This window comes from Aureococcus anophagefferens, assembly GCF_000186865.1.
Source record: "Aureococcus anophagefferens unplaced genomic scaffold AURANscaffold_13, whole genome shotgun sequence".
Classification (NCBI taxonomy): domain Eukaryota; class Pelagophyceae; order Pelagomonadales; family Pelagomonadaceae; genus Aureococcus; species Aureococcus anophagefferens.
Window position 1 is genome coordinate 224375 of NW_008705573.1, and position 17692 is coordinate 242066.

General features: G+C 72.0%; 6 protein-coding genes across 6 annotated transcripts in view; 2 read left to right on the forward strand and 4 right to left on the reverse strand.

The window, feature by feature from the left end:
* Window positions 1-1240, reverse strand: part of AURANDRAFT_71864 (hypothetical protein) — a gene marked incomplete at both ends in the record, with an annotated part of 4334 nt that extends 3094 nt beyond the window's left edge. Inside the window, 2 exons of the mRNA XM_009040130.1 lie at window positions 93-911; window positions 935-1240. Of these exons, the coding sequence (XP_009038378.1) occupies window positions 93-911; window positions 935-1240 (1125 nt within the window). The remainder of the gene's footprint in view (window positions 1-92; window positions 912-934) is intronic.
* Window positions 1241-2772: 1532 nt separating this feature from the next.
* On the reverse strand, window positions 2773-3240 carry AURANDRAFT_28252 (hypothetical protein; the record flags this gene model as incomplete). The annotated part of the gene is made up of 1 exon (XM_009040129.1): window positions 2773-3240. A coding segment is annotated over one exon (468 nt), but the record flags the coding sequence as incomplete, so codon positions are not given.
* Window positions 3241-10912: 7672 nt separating this feature from the next.
* Window positions 10913-11553, reverse strand: AURANDRAFT_65094 (hypothetical protein; the record flags this gene model as incomplete). The annotated part of the gene is made up of 2 exons (XM_009040128.1): window positions 10913-11034; window positions 11070-11553. 2 exons carry the CDS (start codon window positions 11551-11553, stop codon window positions 10913-10915), a joined length of 606 nt encoding a protein of 201 aa, XP_009038376.1.
* A 427-nt stretch (window positions 11554-11980) lies between these two features.
* AURANDRAFT_65095 (hypothetical protein) lies at window positions 11981-13722 on the forward strand (the record flags this gene model as incomplete). Its single annotated transcript, XM_009039908.1, has 2 exons — window positions 11981-12802; window positions 12931-13722. The coding sequence occupies 2 exons, from the start codon at window positions 11981-11983 to the stop codon at window positions 13720-13722; spliced, it is 1614 nt and encodes a 537-aa protein (XP_009038156.1).
* A 1001-nt stretch (window positions 13723-14723) lies between these two features.
* On the reverse strand, window positions 14724-15599 carry AURANDRAFT_65096 (hypothetical protein; the record flags this gene model as incomplete). Its single annotated transcript, XM_009040127.1, has 1 exon — window positions 14724-15599. The coding sequence occupies one exon, from the start codon at window positions 15597-15599 to the stop codon at window positions 14724-14726; it is 876 nt and encodes a 291-aa protein (XP_009038375.1).
* A 250-nt stretch (window positions 15600-15849) lies between these two features.
* On the forward strand, window positions 15850-17211 carry AURANDRAFT_65097 (hypothetical protein; the record flags this gene model as incomplete). The annotated part of the gene is made up of 1 exon (XM_009039909.1): window positions 15850-17211. The coding sequence occupies one exon, from the start codon at window positions 15850-15852 to the stop codon at window positions 17209-17211; it is 1362 nt and encodes a 453-aa protein (XP_009038157.1).
* Window positions 17212-17692: the final 481 nt, after the last annotated feature.

Consider the following 17692-nt stretch of genomic DNA (forward strand, 5'->3'; position numbering starts at 1 on the left):
GCGAGGTGGCCGGCGCCGGGCTACCCACCAGGGGCGCCCGACGGCCCCAAACTCGTCAAAATACCACAGTCCTAGATTACAACCCCCTGCACTTCGAACGCCCGGTCGACGTAGGCGTCGAACGCCGCGTCGTCCATGAAATCAGGAGCCTCCCTCGCGCCCGTCGCGATGAACGCGTTGTGGGCGAGCACCTCCCGCGTGCTGTCCCGCGCCCATCGGCGCCACCGCCGCGCCCAGGCCGCCGGCGACGCGTCGCCCACCGCGTCCGCGAGGAGGTCGCGCTGGAGCGCGACGATCGCCGCGGCGTGCGCCGCGAAGCCGTCGGCGACCTCCGCCGCGCGGTCGCCGCCGCCGAGCGCGGCCGCGCACGCGCGAACGTCCGTGAGCGCGTCGAAGGGCAGCGCCACCGCCGCGTCCGCGAGCGCCGCGTCCGAAGCCCCCCGCAGCGCGGACCGCGCGGAGAACGCGTCGAGCGAGAAGACCGCGTGGTCGAGGCCCAGCGTGAGGTGGAGCGACGGGCGGCCGCCGGGGCGCGTCGCCCGGCCCGGCGACGGGCGGTCCGCCCCCAATAGCAGCGTATCCGTCGCGTGGGGCCAGCCCGCGGGCACGTAGACCACGTCGCCGGGCTCCACGACGACGTCGAGCGCGGGCGCGCCCAAAGCCTCGGGACGGAGCGGCTCCGGCCCCTTGCCGAGCGCGAGCGCGGCGCCGAGCGCGTCGCCGAGCGGCTTCGGCGGCCGCCACGCGCGCCATCGCTGCCGCCCCGTGCACTGGAGGCACACGACCTCCTGGAAGTCCGTGTGCGGCGGCGCGGCGACGGGTTCGCCCGCGCGCGTCGCGTAGCCGTTGATCGTCGACGGCAGCGCCAGCGCGTCGAGGGACGCGAGGGCGAGGGACGCGAGGGCCGGGACCTGTCCGACGCGCCGTTCAGCACGAGCGTGCCGCCGTCGTCGAGCGCGCGCGCGAGGCCGTCCGCCGCGCGGTACCCGCCGACCGCCCAGCCGCTGTCGGCGGACGGCGCGCTCCGGCTCGCGCCGAGGAAGCCGCCGGCGTCGACGTGGTCGTCGAAGTGGGCCAGCGAGAGGGATGCGACCTCCGGCGCGGCGGCGGGCAGGTGCGCCGCGGCGCGGGACCAGTGCGACCGCAGCTGCGGCGCGAGGCGCTCCATGAGCGCGCGCGAGGCCTGGGCGTCCAGCGCGCGCGATGGCGAGCAACACGAGAGCAGCAGCCACGCGCGCATCGTGCTACGACGCATCAGCTTCGATGCATCATGCTACGATGCACGCGCGCACCAGCACCATGCTCGGCGCTTCACTTGAAGTCAAGCATCGAGGGTGCAGTTCACCGTGCCGTCGACGACGTGTCAAGGCGAAGTTCAAGGCGACCACCTTAAGGCTACCTTAACGACCACCTTTTAATAACACAATCAGTCGAGCTCGTGGGGGTCGTCGCCCATGGGTACGGGCGTCGCCTTCTGCGGCTTGCGCTCGATCTTGAGGACCACGGGCCGGTCCGGGTGCGCGCCGTACGCGGCTTTGATGGCCGCGTCGCTGTCGACGGCCGTGCCGCCGACGGCGACGACGCGGTCGCCGACCTGCATGCACTTCTGCTCCGCCTCGCCGCCCGGCTGGAGGCCCTTGACCGTGCCGTCGGCGTTGAAGGCCAGGCCCAGCGACGGGCCGTCGAAGTAGACGTCGATCGTCGTCGGCGCCGGCCCCGGCGGCGGCGCGGGCTCCGGCTCGGGCTCGGGCTCGGGCTCGGGCTCGGGCTCGGGCTCCGCGTAGCCCGCCGGCGGGTCGCAGCCGACCCAGATGGCGGACGTGAAGTCCATGCCCTCGTCGTCGTCGCAGATCTCCAAAAGCACCTCGTCCGGGTCGCCCTCGAACTCGGGCTCCGGGGGCTTCTTCTTCCGCGACACCGTGAGCGTCAGCGGCCGCTCGGGGTGCGCGGCGACGGCGGCTTTGATCTCGTCCTCGCCGTTGCACCACGTGTCGCCGACGCGGATGACCTTGTCGGAATATTGCAAACCTTTTTCCTCGGCCTCGCCGCCGGGCTGGAGCATGCCCGGCGTGCCGTTGGGGCAGAAGGCGATGCCCAGCGTCGGCCCTTCGAAGGTGATCTTCGCGCGCCGCGAAGACGGGCGCCGCCGGCGCCGCGACGAACGCGAAGAGCGCGCCAAAGTAGGCGAAGCCCAGCGGCCGCGCGAAGGGCTTCTTCTCGTAGCCCGCCCAGGCCGCGAGGCCGATGGGGTCCAGGCGCCCGTCGGCCTTGACGAAGCTCTCGAGGGTCAGCACGTCGTCGGCCGCCGGGCTGGAGCATGCCCGGCGTGCCGTTGGGGCAGAACGCGATGCCGAGCGTCGGCCCCTCGAACGTGATGGTCTCGTGCGTGTTCGTCGGGTCGCCGGGCGGCGGGCCAGCGGGCTTCGGCGGCGGCGGCGGCGGCGCCTCGACGTCCGGCGCCTCCTTGGCCTCCTCGGCCTTCTTCGCCGCGGCCGGCGGCGCCGCCTGTTTCCGGGGCGCCTGCCGCTTCAGCTGCAAAGCCGTGTACGCGAGGTAGCCCAGGGCGCCCAGGACGACCACGAGCACGACGAGCAGCGCGATGAAGGCCGGCGACGACGTGTCGCCGAGCGACGCGAGCCCGAGCTCGTCGTCGCCGTCGTCGCCGTCGTCGCCGGCCGCGCGCGACTGCCGCTCCGCGCGCGTGATCGGCGCGCGCGTCGGCGGGAAGGACCGCGTCGGCAGCGCCGACGGCACCTGGGTCCGCACGACGCGCCGGATGCGCTCGATGACCACCGTCGCCTTTGGCACGTCGTCCATGCCGTTGCGGCTGCCCGTCGCGACGCCCTCGATGCGCTCGACGACGTCCATGCCCTCGACGACCGTCCCAAAGGCGCAGTACCCGTCCCGCCCCATGCCCGGGTCCAGCGAGCCGTTGTCCACCGTGTTGATGAAGAACTGGGACGTCGCGCTGTCGGGGTCGCCCGTGCGCGCCATCGCGATCGTGCCCTTGTCGTTGTCCAGACCCCGGTCGGCCTCGAGCGGGATGGGGTCGTTCGTGGGCTGCTTCTCGTACTGGCGGTCGTAGCCGCCCCCCTGGATCATGAAGCCCTTGATGACGCGGTGGAACACGAGCTCGTCGTAGTACTCGTCGTCGACGTAGCTCAGGAAGTTGTCGACGGTCGTCGGGACCTTGGTGTCCTCCAGCTCGATGACCACCGACCCGTAATTCTTCACGTCCATCTGGACGTAGGTCTTCTCGGAGGCGAGGCACGCCGGGACGAGGAGCAGCCACGACCGCATGGTGCCGGCAGCCGGAACGGCGCGTCCCGGGGCTGGCCCAGACTTTTGGGGGGTTCAACACGTCTGTAACCATCTTCAACGCTTTGACGTGCCGCTCGCGGCGCGATGAGGCGCCTTCTCTCGCTGCTGGCGCTGTCGTCCAATGCGCGCGCCTTCGCGCCGGCGCGGCGCCACATCACCGGTGCGACGCGCCTGAGCGCGACGCGCGGCGAGCTCGACGCGCTCACGGTGCCGCAGCTCAAGGAGCTGCTGCGTGCCGGCGGTTTCAAGGTCGGCGGCCGCAAGGCCGAGCTCATCGACCGCATCCTCGCCGGCGGAGGCGCCGCGCCGGCCGTGCTCATCGCCGCGTGCAAGAGCTGACAGGCCTTCGCCCGCGCCGCGGTGCGGCTCCAGACCCTCGTGCTCGAGGAGTCGCCGGAGACGGCGATCTGGGGGCGCGGCGCGGCTTCGACCCGCCGCGCGCGCTCGAGGATAAGCCGGTCAAGGGCAAGTTCAAGGTGACCGTCGTCACCGCGAGCGGCGACGTCGTCGTCGCGGAGACGGGCCCGGAGCCGCGGCCGTTCCCGGACCTCAAGGCCCTGGACCTCCCGTCCATCGCCGAGGACGTGCTCGACGTGCTCGACGCCCTCGAGGACGGCGGCGCGGACGAGCCGCGGCTCGCGAAGCGCGCGCGCCGCAGCGACGGCGAGCGGGACCTCGAGGACGTCGACGGCGGCGCGACGGTCGAGGCCGCGCCGCCCGCGCCGGCCTTCGAGCGCCTGACTTCGTGGCAGGACTCGGACGATTTCCTCACGTCCCGGGGCAACAAGTGAGCCCCCCCGAGCACCGTGGCCGCCTGGCTCCAGACGCGCGCGACCCGACCCGAATGACGCGGCGGACCCAGGTCATCCCTGGGCCCGCCGCCGAGAGACGTCGCGCCGCGCCGCGTACCCAAAGACCCACGCCACGCGGTAGTTACGACCGCGTCCGGCGCGCTATAGGACATGCGCCGGCCGCCCGCTCAGAACATGTTGTAGCCCGGCGCGGCGGCCGGCGCGGGCCGCTGCCAGGCGCCCGGCGGCGGCCGCCGGCCGACGGCGCCGAGGTCGAGGACGGGGTCGTCCGTCGACGGCCGGTTCGGGTCGTGGTCCTCGGGCCTTTTCGCCGGCTCCTTCGCCGCCGGCTTCTTCTTCTCGTCCTTCCTCTTCTCGTCCTTCTTCTCGGGCTTCTTCTTGGGCTCCTTGGGCGTGGGCACGACGTTGCGCGCCACGGGCTGGTGGTTGAACATGCCCCGGTTGTAGGTCACGGCCGTGCCGTCCTTGGGCACGTTGTTTCCGACGAACGCGGAGACGTGGCACAGCAGGTTCCGGTCGCGGCGCGTCTCGCCCTTGGGGCGGATGAAGCCGATGTTCTTGTCGCGGTTGAAGAAGAGGAGCTCGCCCTGCTCCAGCGGGTCCCCGGGCTTCGGGCCCGGCGCGAGCGCGCGGACCAGCGCCGTCGCCTCCTTCGGGGTGAAGCCGCGAGCGACGAAGTCGGACGCGGACATGACCTTGGCCCGGGCGAAGTCGACGCCCTGGCGCCGCAGGTGGCGCGCGTGCTGCTTGAGGTCGAGCTTCGTGAGCAGCTCCGCGAGCTCGTCGGCCTTGGGCGCCGCGGCGGCCGCCGGCGCCGGCTTCTCCTCCGCGGCCTTCTTCTTCTTGCCGCCGGCGGCGGGCGCCTCGGCGGCGGGCGTCTCCTCGACGGCCTTCTTCTCGCGGGCGCGCTCGCGCGCGCGGGCGCGCTTGCTCGTCTTCGGCGGCGACCCGGACGGCAGGAGCGCCGCGACGTCGTCGTCGCTCGAGTCCGACGACGACTCGGTCTTCTCCGGTTCGGCGCGCGCGGCCTGGACCCAGGCGCCGGGCGGCGGCGGCGGCGGCGCCTCGGGCTCGTCCTTCTTCTTCTTCTTCTTCTTCTTCTTCTTTTTGGCCTCCTTCTCCTCCTCCTCGTCGAGGAGCGCGAGGAGCTCGGCCTCCGCTTTCTCCGCGTCCGCGGCTTTCGCGGCCGCCGCGGCCTTGGACAGCTCCTGGGCCTTCTCCGACAGGAGGAGCAGCTTGCGCCGCCGCAGCCGGTCGCGCTTCTCCCGCGACTCGTCGGCGAGGGCGTCGAGGCGCGACTGGATGAAGTGCGGGCCGATCGTCGCCTTGAAGACCTCGATCGCGCCGTGCGTCGTCACGCCCGGGCCGAGGTGCGGCGCCTCCTTGCGCACGACCTCGAGGGCGTCGGCGCAGACGACCTCCGTGACCGCGGCGACCAGATCGTCCTCGCCGCCCATGGTGCCCAGCAGCTCGCGCGCCGCGTGGTGCGTCGCGCGCCGCTGGCTTTTCACCAAATCGAGGAGCACGTTGACGCTGCCCTTGAGCTGGCGGAGCCACTCCGTCGTGTGGGGCCGCCGCTTGTAGCCGTCCGACGCCTCGTCCCACTCGTGGACCTGGTGCGCGATGAGCAGGCACGCGACGTCGCGGAGCTCGATCGCGTCGCCGTCGGCCTCGAGGTCGACGAGCGCCTCGTCGGAGAACCCGAGCCGCTGCTTGATGTCCAGCGCGAGATCCTCCGACGCCGCATCCTTCCGCTTGAGCATGGCCACCAACCCCGGCGCGTCGAAGGGGTCGAAGAAGCGGTTCGGCGAATCGTTGCCGTCGTCGCAGACGCCCACCAGGCACAGCGTCTGGAGCGCGAAGTCGCCCAGCGGGCCCTCGGCGAAGACGGCGCGGCCCAGCGCCCGCAGCAGCGCCTTGGCGCACAGCGCCCAGTGGCCCTGGATGCAGTCCGAGCGCCGCTGCTTGAGCAGCGCGCGCGCGAACGCCGCGGCCATCGCGAACGTTTGCGTCGCGAAGACGCAGAGCTGCGCGCCCTTGCCCCGCTGGAACGTCTCCTTCGTGTCCAGGTCGACGACCTCGGCGCAGGCGTCGGCGAGCGCGGCGACGTGGGCCGACAGGTCCGGCGGCGCCGCCAGGTCCGCGCGCGCGCCGAGGCCTGCGTGGATTCCAACCGCTGGTTCGGGGGGTCCCCGCCAAACTTCAGAACTCTCGAGCTCCGTCAAATCGACGTCGATTCGGCTGTTTTTGGGACGAATCGATCGCTCTCGTCGAGTTCTCGAAGCACGGCAGAAAGCCTCGCGTCGAAACCGTTCGATTACGCGCACATTGAAGTCGGGTTGAAGATTTGATTTCCACGCAGGCCCAGACACGCGGTGTAGTCCTGGAAGACGATCGTCGCGGACATGAGCAGCTTGAAGTGGGCCTCGAAGTCGGCGCCGGCGTCGACCCAGGCGAAGAAGATCTCCGGGGCCACGAGACGGAGGAGCGCCTCCAGCGCGCCGCAGCGCTCGAGGCGCGCCCAGCTCTCGCGGTCCGACCGCCGTTCGCCGGACGTCGCGACGGTCACCTCGTCCACGAGACGCTGCGCCTGCGCGTTGAGCTCCTTCGTGTAGGGCGCCGCGCCGGGCTTCTCGCCGCACCGTTCGCTGACGACGAGCACGAGCGCGTGGAGGCCCGGGCGCGCGCGCGCGTCGGCCGTCGCGCGGGCCGCGCACGCCGCGAGGTGGCCCCCCGGGTCCGCGGCGCAGACCAGGGCGCCGCCGTCGTCGACGGCCGCCAGACCCCGCCGGAGCAGCGCCCCGGCGACGGCGACGGCGGCGGCCGCGTCGTCGTCGTCGTCGCAGAGCTCCGCGAGCGCGTCGACGGCCAGCGCGCGCAGCGTCGCGTCCTTCTCGCGCGCGACCGTGTCCACGAGCGTCGCCGTCACGCCCAGCGTCGCGAAGGCGCCGCGCGCCGCGCGCTTCGACCCGTCGGGCGAGCTCGGCGGCTCCGCGGCGAGCGAGAAGAGCGCCTCGACCGCCAACCGCCGCGCGGGCGCGAGCGGCCCCGCGGCCGGCGCCTTCAGGCCCAGGCGGAGCACCCAGAGCACGTCGTCGAAGCCCTCCAGCGCCGGCCGCTTCGCCTTGCTGTAGAAGAGGTGGTGCAGCAGCCACACGAGGTCCACGAAGACGCCGCTCCGGAAGTCGCGGTGCACGACCTGGGCAGCACAAGAGTGATTCAACGTCGCTTCAACGTGAGTGTTCCACGCGCGCGCGTTCCGGAAAAATCATCCACGCGTCGAGGCCGTTCCGAGAGATGATCGCTCGTCCAAAAATCAGCCGAAACGAGTGGAAAATAGCCGAGATCGGAGCCTTTGAAGTTGGGAATTTCGCTCTCTTGTGCTGCCCTGTGCACGACGAGCCGGTGCCGCGCGTCCGTCGTCGTCACGCCGCCCAGGAGCCCGCGGCGGAAGTTGGGCCGCCGGCCCAGGATCTCCCCCGCCAGCGCGAGCTGCTTCGGCGACAGCTCGTAGCCCGCCGCGAGGAGCGCCTTGAGGCCTAAGACCGCGCACCGCTGGCACGGCCGGCAACTCTCGTCCCCGAGCACGACCAGCAGCCGGCCGCTCGCGTCCTTGGCCTTGGTGAGCGCGTAGTCCCTGGCGCCGCTCAGGAGCGTCGCGCGGTAGAGCAGCGTCGCCTCGGACCGGTGGCCGCCCGTCGCGACGCGCAGCTCGGTCGTCGCCCGGTCGACGCACGCGCGGCCGACGGCCGCGAGCGCCGCGAGGCAGTGCCGCGAGTAGCGCCGGTCGACGAGACCCAGGTTCCGCAGATCCCCGAGGGCGCCGACCGCGTCCATCAAATCCTTCGACGACAGGTCCGGCCCGAGGAAGGAGAGGAGCGTGCTGATGAAGACGTCTTCGCCGCGCCGCGCACCGGCCCCGTCGGGGGCCGGGGCGTCTATCGATGCGTCCGCGGGCGCGCCGCCCCGGACCTCGCGCTTCGCCACCCCGCCTTTCGACGACGGGGACACGCCCATCGTCGAGGCGTCGCGCGCTCCGCCGAGGCCGCTCTCCACTGTTGTTTGCGAGAGCGCCGAGACCCGACGTCGATCGAGGAGGCCTTCGAGGCGTCCCGGCACGCTCCCGGACGACTGCGGCGCGCGTCGGACGCCGGCGCCCGACCTCTCGCGCGCGACACCTGTCTCCCGGGGCCAGCCCCCGCCGGAACCAAACTTTACGGGGCGAACTCCAGCGCGGCCGCGGCGCCCGCGATCAGCGCGACGACGCGCGCGGCGCCGCCCGCGTAGGCGCGCGACGCCACGAAGGACGCGTCCCGGCGGGCGCCGGCCCAGGCCGCGACCGCGTGGATCCAGTAGGCCGCGCTCAGCAGGAACGCGCCGCGGAAGCTCGCCGGTCCCAGCACCGCGACGTGCGTCCACCAGTAGCCCAAAAATCGAAACAACAGATGCATCCACATGCTCATGTCGAAGTCGCCCGCGTTGAAGAGCGCCTCGCAGAGTACGTAGCACGCCGCCGCGGCCGCGGGCAGCGCGATCGGCGCGCCGCCCGTCGTCCACAGCAGCAGGCCGAAGAGGCACCGCGCGCAGGCGAGGTCCGCGGCGTGGAGGGCGGAGCCGCGCACGCCCCGGCGCCAGTAGGCCGTGGACACGAGCGCCGTGACGAGCGTCGCCGCGGCCAGGAGCGTCTCTCGGCGGCCGTAGAGGCCGCCGAGGCTCGGGATGAGGAGCCAGAGGCTCGAGATGCCGAGGATGTACTGGTTGGCTTGCGGCCGGAGCTCCGCCATGAGCGTGCAGCGCGGGTCGCGATGCACGAATCACCACGGGCAGCTACGATGGGCAGCTATGGTGGCAGCGGGACGCGATGGGCAGCTACGATGGCAGCTATGGACGGGCCATCATCACTCGATGCACCATCCTTGACGTTGATGCAGTTCGGCATGGCGGCGAGCTCGAGTCGCTCGCGCGCGCGCTCAGCGATGCGAGTGCTCGCAGTGCTGGCCCTGTGCGTCGCGCCATCGACGAGCTTCGTCGTCGCGCCGCGACCGCGAGCGCCGCCGCCGCGCCTCGCGCTGCCGGGCGCGGTCGAGTTCGCGCTCCGGGGCAGGGCGCTGCCGCCGGAGGCCGTCGCCGCGCTCGTCTACGCCGCGCCGCTGCCGCCGCTGCGCGCGACGCTGCGGCGGCTCCGCGGGACGGCGTCGACCGTCGCGCCCGCGCCGCCGCGCGGCCGCTTCGCCGCGGCGTACGTCCTCGCCTTACTCGCGTACGCGCTCCGCGACGCGGCGCCCGCCTCCAAGGCCGCGTGCCTCTTCGCGGGCCTGCGCCTCGCGACGCGCCCGCCCTACGGCGCCGACGCGCGGACCGCGCCGGCCCGGCCGTCGCGCGCGGCGCACGCGGCCGCGGCCGTCGCGCTGGCCGGGACGCTCCACGCGGCGTCCCTCCACCGCGCGGCGCTCGCGGACGTCGCGCGCCGCGCGGGCGCCCAGATCGCGCTCTGGCTCGCCGCGCTCGACGCCTACTGCGCGCGCGTGCTGCCGACGAAGTTCTACGACGGCCACCTCTTCCGCTTCTTCTGGGGCCTCGGCATCGCGCTCACGGCCAACTTCTGGCTCACGGAGCTCGCGGCGAAGCGGGAGAAGTCGGACGATAAGGGGGATGTGTAGTTGCTTAGCGCAGATCAGCCATTTGCCCGAGTAGAGCGACCGCTTTCTCGAAGCCCTGGCACAGCCAGGCCAAAATTCCCGATCCCGCGTTCCGCGACGAATGAGGTCGCTCCCCGTACTCCTAAATACAATTCGGAGACTCTGAATTCATTTTAGAAGTTGCAGCGGCCTCCGCGCGCCCGCGCGCGCCGTCGAGGTCGCCCGCGGCGAACGCGCGCCGCGCGGCGCCGACGGCGCCCGCGGCGGCGCGCAGCGCGCGCGCCGCGGCCGTGCCGCAGCCGGGGGCCGCGCCCGCGTCGGCCGCGGGGCCGCCGTCGGCCGCCGACGCGTCGACGTCGCCGACGGACCCGCGCACGCGGCCCGCGCGGAGGCCCGCGACCGCCCCGGCGCGCGCCGCGCGGTCCCCCACGCCGCTTGGTTCGGCAGCAGGCTTTGCTAGTAGGACCCGGCGTAGGACATCTCATAGAGTCTCAAGCAGATGAGGTGAACCATAGCACTGGCGTTATAGGCTAGGTTAAGGAGGAGGAGGATACGGGGGATTGGTATCCTAGGGGATGACGCTGGGGGAATTGGGTCATCTGCTCCCCCGCCGCATGCGGGCGTATGGAGGGGGGTTCGCGATTTGATTAATCCGATGTGCCGGGATTACTACTCTATACGTAACGAACGCGCGCGCGCGCGTGCGTGCAAAATGGACGGTACATGGTCCAATCTCCTTAAAATTCAACAAAATTGCGAGCCGAAAGACGAGAATCACCCGGCTTTGATGCTTCTTGAATACCGGGACTGCGAAACCCCAAATATAGACGTGTTTGGGGCCCCTGCCAGGTAAGAAAATTTTTCGTTTCTTCAACTTAAAATTCAACAAAAAATTGATTTTCCCACACATTCTTCTGATTTATCGGCCCTATGGAGCCGTTCCCCGGTGAATTTCAGAACCGGAACGCTGCCCTGCCTCGGCGGGGCGTTAACCCACGCGTATGCCTGCGACGACCGCAGATCACCGAAGCATAACATATCCCGCCGGCGGTTAAGCAGAAATCAAAAACCTCGGGATGCAAAATCTGTAGCGGGGGGAGCGGGCGGCGCGCGGCGGGGCTTCCGCGCGCGTCTTCGGTCTTAGTTCGCCGCCTGCTCCTCCGGGAGCGGCTCGACGGTCTCGGCCGCCGGCGCGTCGCCGGCGGGCACGGACACGTCGACGTCCGTCGACGCGACGGAGTCCTCCTTGATGAGGTCGTTTCCTGCGACGCGCGGCGTCGGACGCGCGGACGCGGACCGAAACAGGCGCCGAAGGACGCGCGGAAGACGGCGAGGAGCGACGCGAAGAAGGCGTAGACGACGAAGAGGAAGAACGAGAACGTCGTGAAGGTGTCGTCCGCGGCCTTCTTCGACTCCTTGTCCTCGTCCTCGTTGCCCGACCATTGGCCGAAGATGGCGACCATCATGAGGCACTGGTTCGCCATGACCGTGACGACGCCGAGGAAGATGCCGATGGCGAAGCCCGTCTGGAACTTGCGCATGACGACCGTGCCGCCCACGGAGATGAAGAGGCAGAGGATCGTCGTCCAGACCGCCGCGAAGCCGAGCCCGCCCGTGCCCTTGCCCCGGTGCCGGTCCGCGACGACGGCCGCGGCGAAGAAGCTCGCGAGCACGAGCAGGATCGACGTGAACCACGCGTACGCGACGAACCTGCGGGCGCGCGCTCGAGCGGGCGGTGCGGGCGCGCGCGGCGGCCGGGCGGCGGTCGCGCCGGGGTCCATGTTTCGGCGGAATTGCGGCGACGCGGGCGCCGCGCTTCTTCGGGTTCTCCTTGAACGGGAAGCACAGGACATCGTGGATGAATTTCTCGGCTTTCTCCATAACTGTCCTCGGCGCGCGCTCCTGCGGCGCGGGTGGGGAGGTCGGCTGGGAGGCCTGGGATTTGAGGCCGGCGGGGACCGCGTGCGGTTGCGCGTTGGCGCTGAGCGTTTCCCGACTCGTTCGCGCGCCTCTCCAGCGCGCGCACGCACCGACGAGGAGTTGGATGCGGGCCCAGCCTCGGTTGTCGACGCGATGAGTGGCGGAGGTGTGGCCGTCGTTGTGGCAAAACTGAAGGCAAGGAGATCAAGGAGCTCGTTTGTTGACGCCGACCGCGCGGATGGGCCTCGGTCTCGGACATCGAACCGGACCCCCGCCGCTCACCTAAGCATGGCCGACGTCCCGATCGACCTCACGGACAACACCGATGAAATCGTAAATTTGACATCGCCGCGCAAGTCGCTGGCGCAGGAGGAGGACGAGCGCCTCTCCGCCGCGGCGGCAATCCTGCTCGCCTCCGTGCCGCCGGACACGCTGAAGCCCGGCAAGGCGCGGCGCCTCTGCCGCAAGCAGCTCGGCGATCCATCTCTAACCCCCGCGGCCGTCGCCGCGCGCGCGCGCGCGACCGTCGACGAGTCGCCCGGGGCGGGCGACGAGCCCGGCCTCGAGTGCGGCTGCTGCTTCTGCGAGACGCCCCTCCCCGAGCTCGTGCAGTGCTCCGAGGGCCACGTCTTCTGCCGCGACTGCCTCGCGGCCTACGCGCGCGAGCAGGTCTTCGGCGGCGGGCGCGCGCGGCTGGCGTGCATGTGCGCGGACGGCCCTCCGTGCCGGGGCCGGTTCGTCGAGTCGCAGCTCCGCGCGGCGCTGCCGCCGGAGCAGATGGCCAGGCTCGAGGAGACGGCGGCGGCCGAGGCCGCGCGGAGCGCGGCGCTGGACCTGCTGCGGTGCCCCGCGTGCGGCGTCCCCCACGAGAAGCCGTCGGGCGCGCGCCGCGTCGCCGTCTGCCCGCAGCGCGGCTGCGGCTACGAGAGCTGCGTCGCCTGCCGCGGCCCGGCGCACGGCGAGGACCCCTGCCCGCCGAGGAAGCGGGGCCGGGACGGCGGCGACGCCGAGGACGCGAAGCGGCTCCGCGTCGAGGAGGCGCTCACCAGGGCAGGACAAGAGAGCGAAATTCCAAACTTCAAAGCCTCATATCTCGGCCGTTTTGCACTCGTTTCGGCTGATTTTTGGACGAGCGATCATCTCTTGGAACGATCTCGAAGCGTGGACGCTTTTTTTGGAACGCGCGCGCGCGGAACACTCACGTTGAAGCGAAATTGAATCTCTCTTGTCCTGCCCAGGCGCTCACGGAGGCCAAGGTCCGGACCTGCCCGGCCTGCGGCGCCAAGTTCTTCAAGTCCGACGGCTGCAACAAGATGACCTGCGCCTGCGGCGCCTGGTCCTGCTACGTCTGCCGGGCGCCCATCCCGAAGGACGTGGGCTACAAGCACTTTTGCCAGACGCCGCACTGCGACCACTCGAAGTGCGGGAAATGCCGCCTCTACACGGACGACGCCGAGGACGAGCGCGCGGCCCTCGCCGAGGCCGCGGCGAAGGCGCGGGAGGAGTCGGGCGCGGACGCGTCCGTCGTCGAGGGCCTGCTCGACCAGGCCGCGGCGCCCGCGCGGCGGCCGCGGCGGCCGGGGCCCGTCATCGACTTCCGGGCCGCGCTCGACCAGGCGCGGCGCCGCCGCGCCATCCCCCGGCGGGGCCTCGACGCGCTCGACGCGCTCCGCGGCGGCGCGGGGCTCCGCGACGTGCTCGGCGGCGGCCGCGCGCTCGGCGGCGGCCACCGGCCGCCGCGCGGGCCGCCGCCGGTCGTGCCGCGCCAGATGCAGCCGCGGCGCGACCGGCGCCGCGACGAGCCGCGGCGCGACGACCGGCGCCGCGACGACCGGCGGCCCAGGGACGACCGGCGCCGGGCGGAGCCGCGGCGCGCGGCGCCGGCTCCGGCCTGGCCCGCGCGCGACGACGACGTCGACGACTTCGGCCCGCGGCCGGCGGCGGAGCCCATCGACCTGACGGACGAGCCGCCGACCTTCCGGCGCGCGGACCGCCGGCCCTACGCGCCGCCGCGCGACCCCTGGAACTAAGCATTTACTCGCGACAGCTCCCCGGCCCCGCCGGCGCGTCCCGCGCCTTCGCCGCGCGGACGCGGCCCGCGCCCACGCCGCGGCCGAGGAGCACGCAGCGGAACTCGAGGAGCCGCGCCTCGGTCCGCGCCGAGTAGCGCGCCGCGCGCGGGCTCCAGGCCCGCTCGGCGACGGCGGCCGCGCGCGGCCACGCCGTGCGCTCGAGCTCCGCGGCGTCGACCTTCTCGCCCCAGACCGCGGCCTGGGCAGCACAAGAGAGATTCAACGTCGCTTCAATGTGCGTGTTCCACGCGCGCGGGTTCCGGAAAAAGCATCCACGCTTCGAGACCGTTCCGAAAGATGATCGCTCGTCCAAAAATCAGCCGAAACGAGTGGACAACGGCCGAGATAGGAGCCTTTGAAGTTGGGCATGTCGCGCTCTTGTCCTGCCCAGACCGCGGCCTCGACGCCGAGCACGCGGCCGCAGGACGCGTCGCCGAGGTCGACGCAGGGCTCGAAGTCGTAGGCCCTGGACGGCGGCGTGTCCACGAGGCTCAGGTACGTCGCGTGCTGCGGCGACGCGATGACGTCGTGGCCCGCGTCCGCGGCGCGCGCGATGGTCTCGGCGATCGTGCGCCTGCCGACGGCGGCCCGCTCGCGCTTCCAGACCTGGACGACCGCGCGCGCGTCCGCCGCGCCGACCTCGTGGACGCGCGCGTCCGCCGCGCCGACCTCGTGGACGTCGTTCCACTGCACGGCGCGCCGCCCCGCCGCGCGCGCGGACGCCGCGGCCTTGGACGTGAAGCGCCGAAACGTTCCCGCCGCGTCGAGCCCCCGCTCCGCCATCCACGCGCGCGACGGCCCGTCCGCGTCCCAGCACTGGCGCTGCACCTCGTCGCCGCCCGCGTGGAGCAGGCCGTAGGGGAAGATCGCCGCGAGGGCCGCCAGCACGCCGTCGACCTACCAAGCACGTCGGTAACGATTTTTCATCTTTTCCCGGTGTCCAAAGCTCTCAAGAATTGTCACGGCCGCAGGACGCTGCCGTCGACCAACGCCTCCGTCTCCGCGCCCGGCCGCAGCGGCGGCTTGAAGCCGCCGTCCGGCGCGACGCACGAGGCGACGCACAGATGCGACGCGTTGCCGCGGCACCAGCTCGGCGCCGCGTGGCCCGGCGAGTCGGCCTCGGCCATGACGGCGACGCCGCGCAGGCGGCCGTACTCGACGAGGCGCGCCATGTCGTCGACGGTGTAGGCCTCGCGCCAACTCCACGGCTTCAACGACGGGAAGCCCGGGAGGCGCAGCGGGAAGGACTCGTGGTCGCTCAGGTGGAGGTGGAGCACGTTCAGCTTCGTGTAGCTCATGGCGTCGACGGTCCGCTCCAGCAGGCGCGGCGGCAGGAAGTGGCGCGCCGCGTCCACGAGGAGGCCCCGATGCGCGAAGCGCGGCGCGTCTCGCACCTTGAACGGCGACGGCAGGAAGTAGCCGTCGCTGCCGAAGGCGCCGAAGATCACGGCCTGGCTCAGCGTCTCGAGCGCCCGCAGCGCGCCGAAGACCGTGCGGCTCCGCGCGCGCACCGCGGCGCCGTCCTCCGCGTGCGAGAGCTCGTAGCTCTCGTCGACGGCCGACCAGTCCGCCGGGTAGGCCTCGGACGCGTTGGCGACGACGACATCGATGCGCCGCACGCCCCGCGCGACGGGCCGCGGGCCGCGCGCGAAGATGAGCGCGCGGTAGCGCTCCACGGCGGCGCGGAGCGTCTCGCAGCGCGGGTGCGACAGGCGCCACTCGGCGTCGCTGCTGACGGCCACGATGCCGCTGCCCGCGTGCATGTGGGCCGGCGCCGGCCAGATCGTCGTGGCGCGCGCGTTGAGCAGCAGCAGCAGCCATGCTGCTACGCGCATCACGAGATGGGCAGCCTCTCCATTGTCCCGTCTTTGAATGTTCAATTCAGGTTCAACTTCAAGAATCCTCCGCCCGGCCCGGGCAGCCCGCAAAACATTATGGCCCGGCCGTAAGAATGGTCCAGGACGCCGAATGGGCCGCCGAGCCCTGCAGCGCGGTCCCGTCTTTGAATGTTCAATTCAGGTTCAACTTCAAGAATCCTCCGCCCGGCCCGGGCAGCCCGCAAAACATTATGGCCCGGCCGTAAGAATGGTCCAGGACGCCGAATGGGCCGCCGAGCCCTGCAGCGAGCGGTGGTCGCCGAACCGGCGGCCCTGCCCCTTCTACCAGTGCGGCCGCGACTGCGAGCGGACCTGGGCTTCCGAGGCCGGCGACCTCTACGTCGTGTGCCGCGCGGCCATGCTCGCGTATTTGACGGGCGTCGTGCTCTACCTCACCTATCTCCTCCACGGGAGCCGGCGGGAGCGGCGCCGCGAGGGCCGGCGCAAGGAATCGTGGAACGCGCTCGAACACCTGACCGCGTGCTTCCTGATGGCGACGGTCGTCCAACTGGTCGCGTGGTACGACGTCGACGGCTTCGGTGGCCACACAAAAGGCGTGCTCAACGACTTCCTGCCGAACGTCATACGACTCTTCTTCGAGCTGGGCCTCTTCCGCGCGTGCGAGACCTATCGAGTCGCCCTCGACGGCATGCTCCACCGGCAGAAGGCCGGCGGCGACACCTGGCGGTCGTCGGTCTACAAGCGCCTGTCGACGAACGCGTCCCAGATGCTCAAGGGCTTCGGCCGCGGCGCGTCGCGCGACACCGACGCGATGCTCCGGCGCGAGCCGGCGACGACGTTTCGCGTCGTCGTCGCGTCGCTCGCGGCGGCGGCCTGGGGCCTCGGCTTCGCCGTCTACAACCAGCGGAACCCGAATCTGAGGGACGCGCGCGGCGCCTGCTGGGGCCTCGCGAAGAACACGGCGTACCACGTCGGGTCCTGCGTGTTGGAAGTATCGTTCCTCGGGGAGACGCTCGCGTACTCGTACCGCGTGCGCGCGCGGCTCCGCGGCGCCGTGGACCTGAGCGGCGGCCCGTCGGCGCGGACGACGTCGGCCATCGCGCTCATCGGCTACCGCATCTGCTTCATGCAGTTCGCGCTCGCGTCGAACGTGGCGTGGGGCGCGAACGTCGTCCACCGAAACCTGATCGACGGGAAGGTGCGGTCCGCGTTGTGCTTCCAGCCGCCCTGCACGACGGCGGCGGCGCTCCAGTGGCTGAGCGGCTACTTCGTCTTCGGCGCGCTGTCGGGCCTCGCGTGCCTCGCGCTGCGGCGGCCGCCGGAGATCGCGCGGCACATCGCCCGGGGCCTGAAGGAGATCCCGAGCCTCGTCCACGACATCTCGGACAAGGCCTGCGCGCGCGGCGTCGACGACGACTCGCAGGACTACATCCGCGAGAAGGCGTCGTCGGCGTCCTCCGGGGGGCCGCGAAGCCCGCCGCGCCTCATGGCGGAGCCCATCCCCGAGGAGGGCGACGACGGCGACGGCGACGGCGAGCTCGACGACGACGGCGACGGCGACGTCGAGCTCGCGGACCTCCCCACGGACGGCGGCGTCGCGGGCGCGTAGTAGTTATTGGCGCGCGTTCCTCGGCGAGAGCAGGATGACCTCGTCGTCGTCGGAGTCGCCGTCGAGCTCGGGGTGGCGCAGCGGCGAAATCGCCGCGTCGCCGAGCTCGGGGTGGCGCGCCGTGCCGTCGAGCTCGGGGTGGCCGGACGGCGGCGCGCCGTCCTCGTCGCACGTGAGGATCTCGAGCCAGAGCTCGAAGATGCCCGGCTCGCCGTCGCTCGCGAGGTCGTCCTCGGCGAGGAGGTCCTCGGCCTCCTCGTCCGTCAGCAGGCCGCGCGACACGGCGACGTCCAGCAGCGCGGCGCAGCGCGCGGGCTCCGGGAGCGCCTCGATGGTCTCGCGGAGCGGCCGCTCGAGCGGAGGCCAACCGACGACGTCCACCTCGGGCAGCGGCGGCGGCGGCGGCGGCGGCGGCCGGGGCTTCTGGCGCAGGCTCACCTGTGCGGGCACGAGCGCCGCGGCGGAGAACGGCGACGACCGG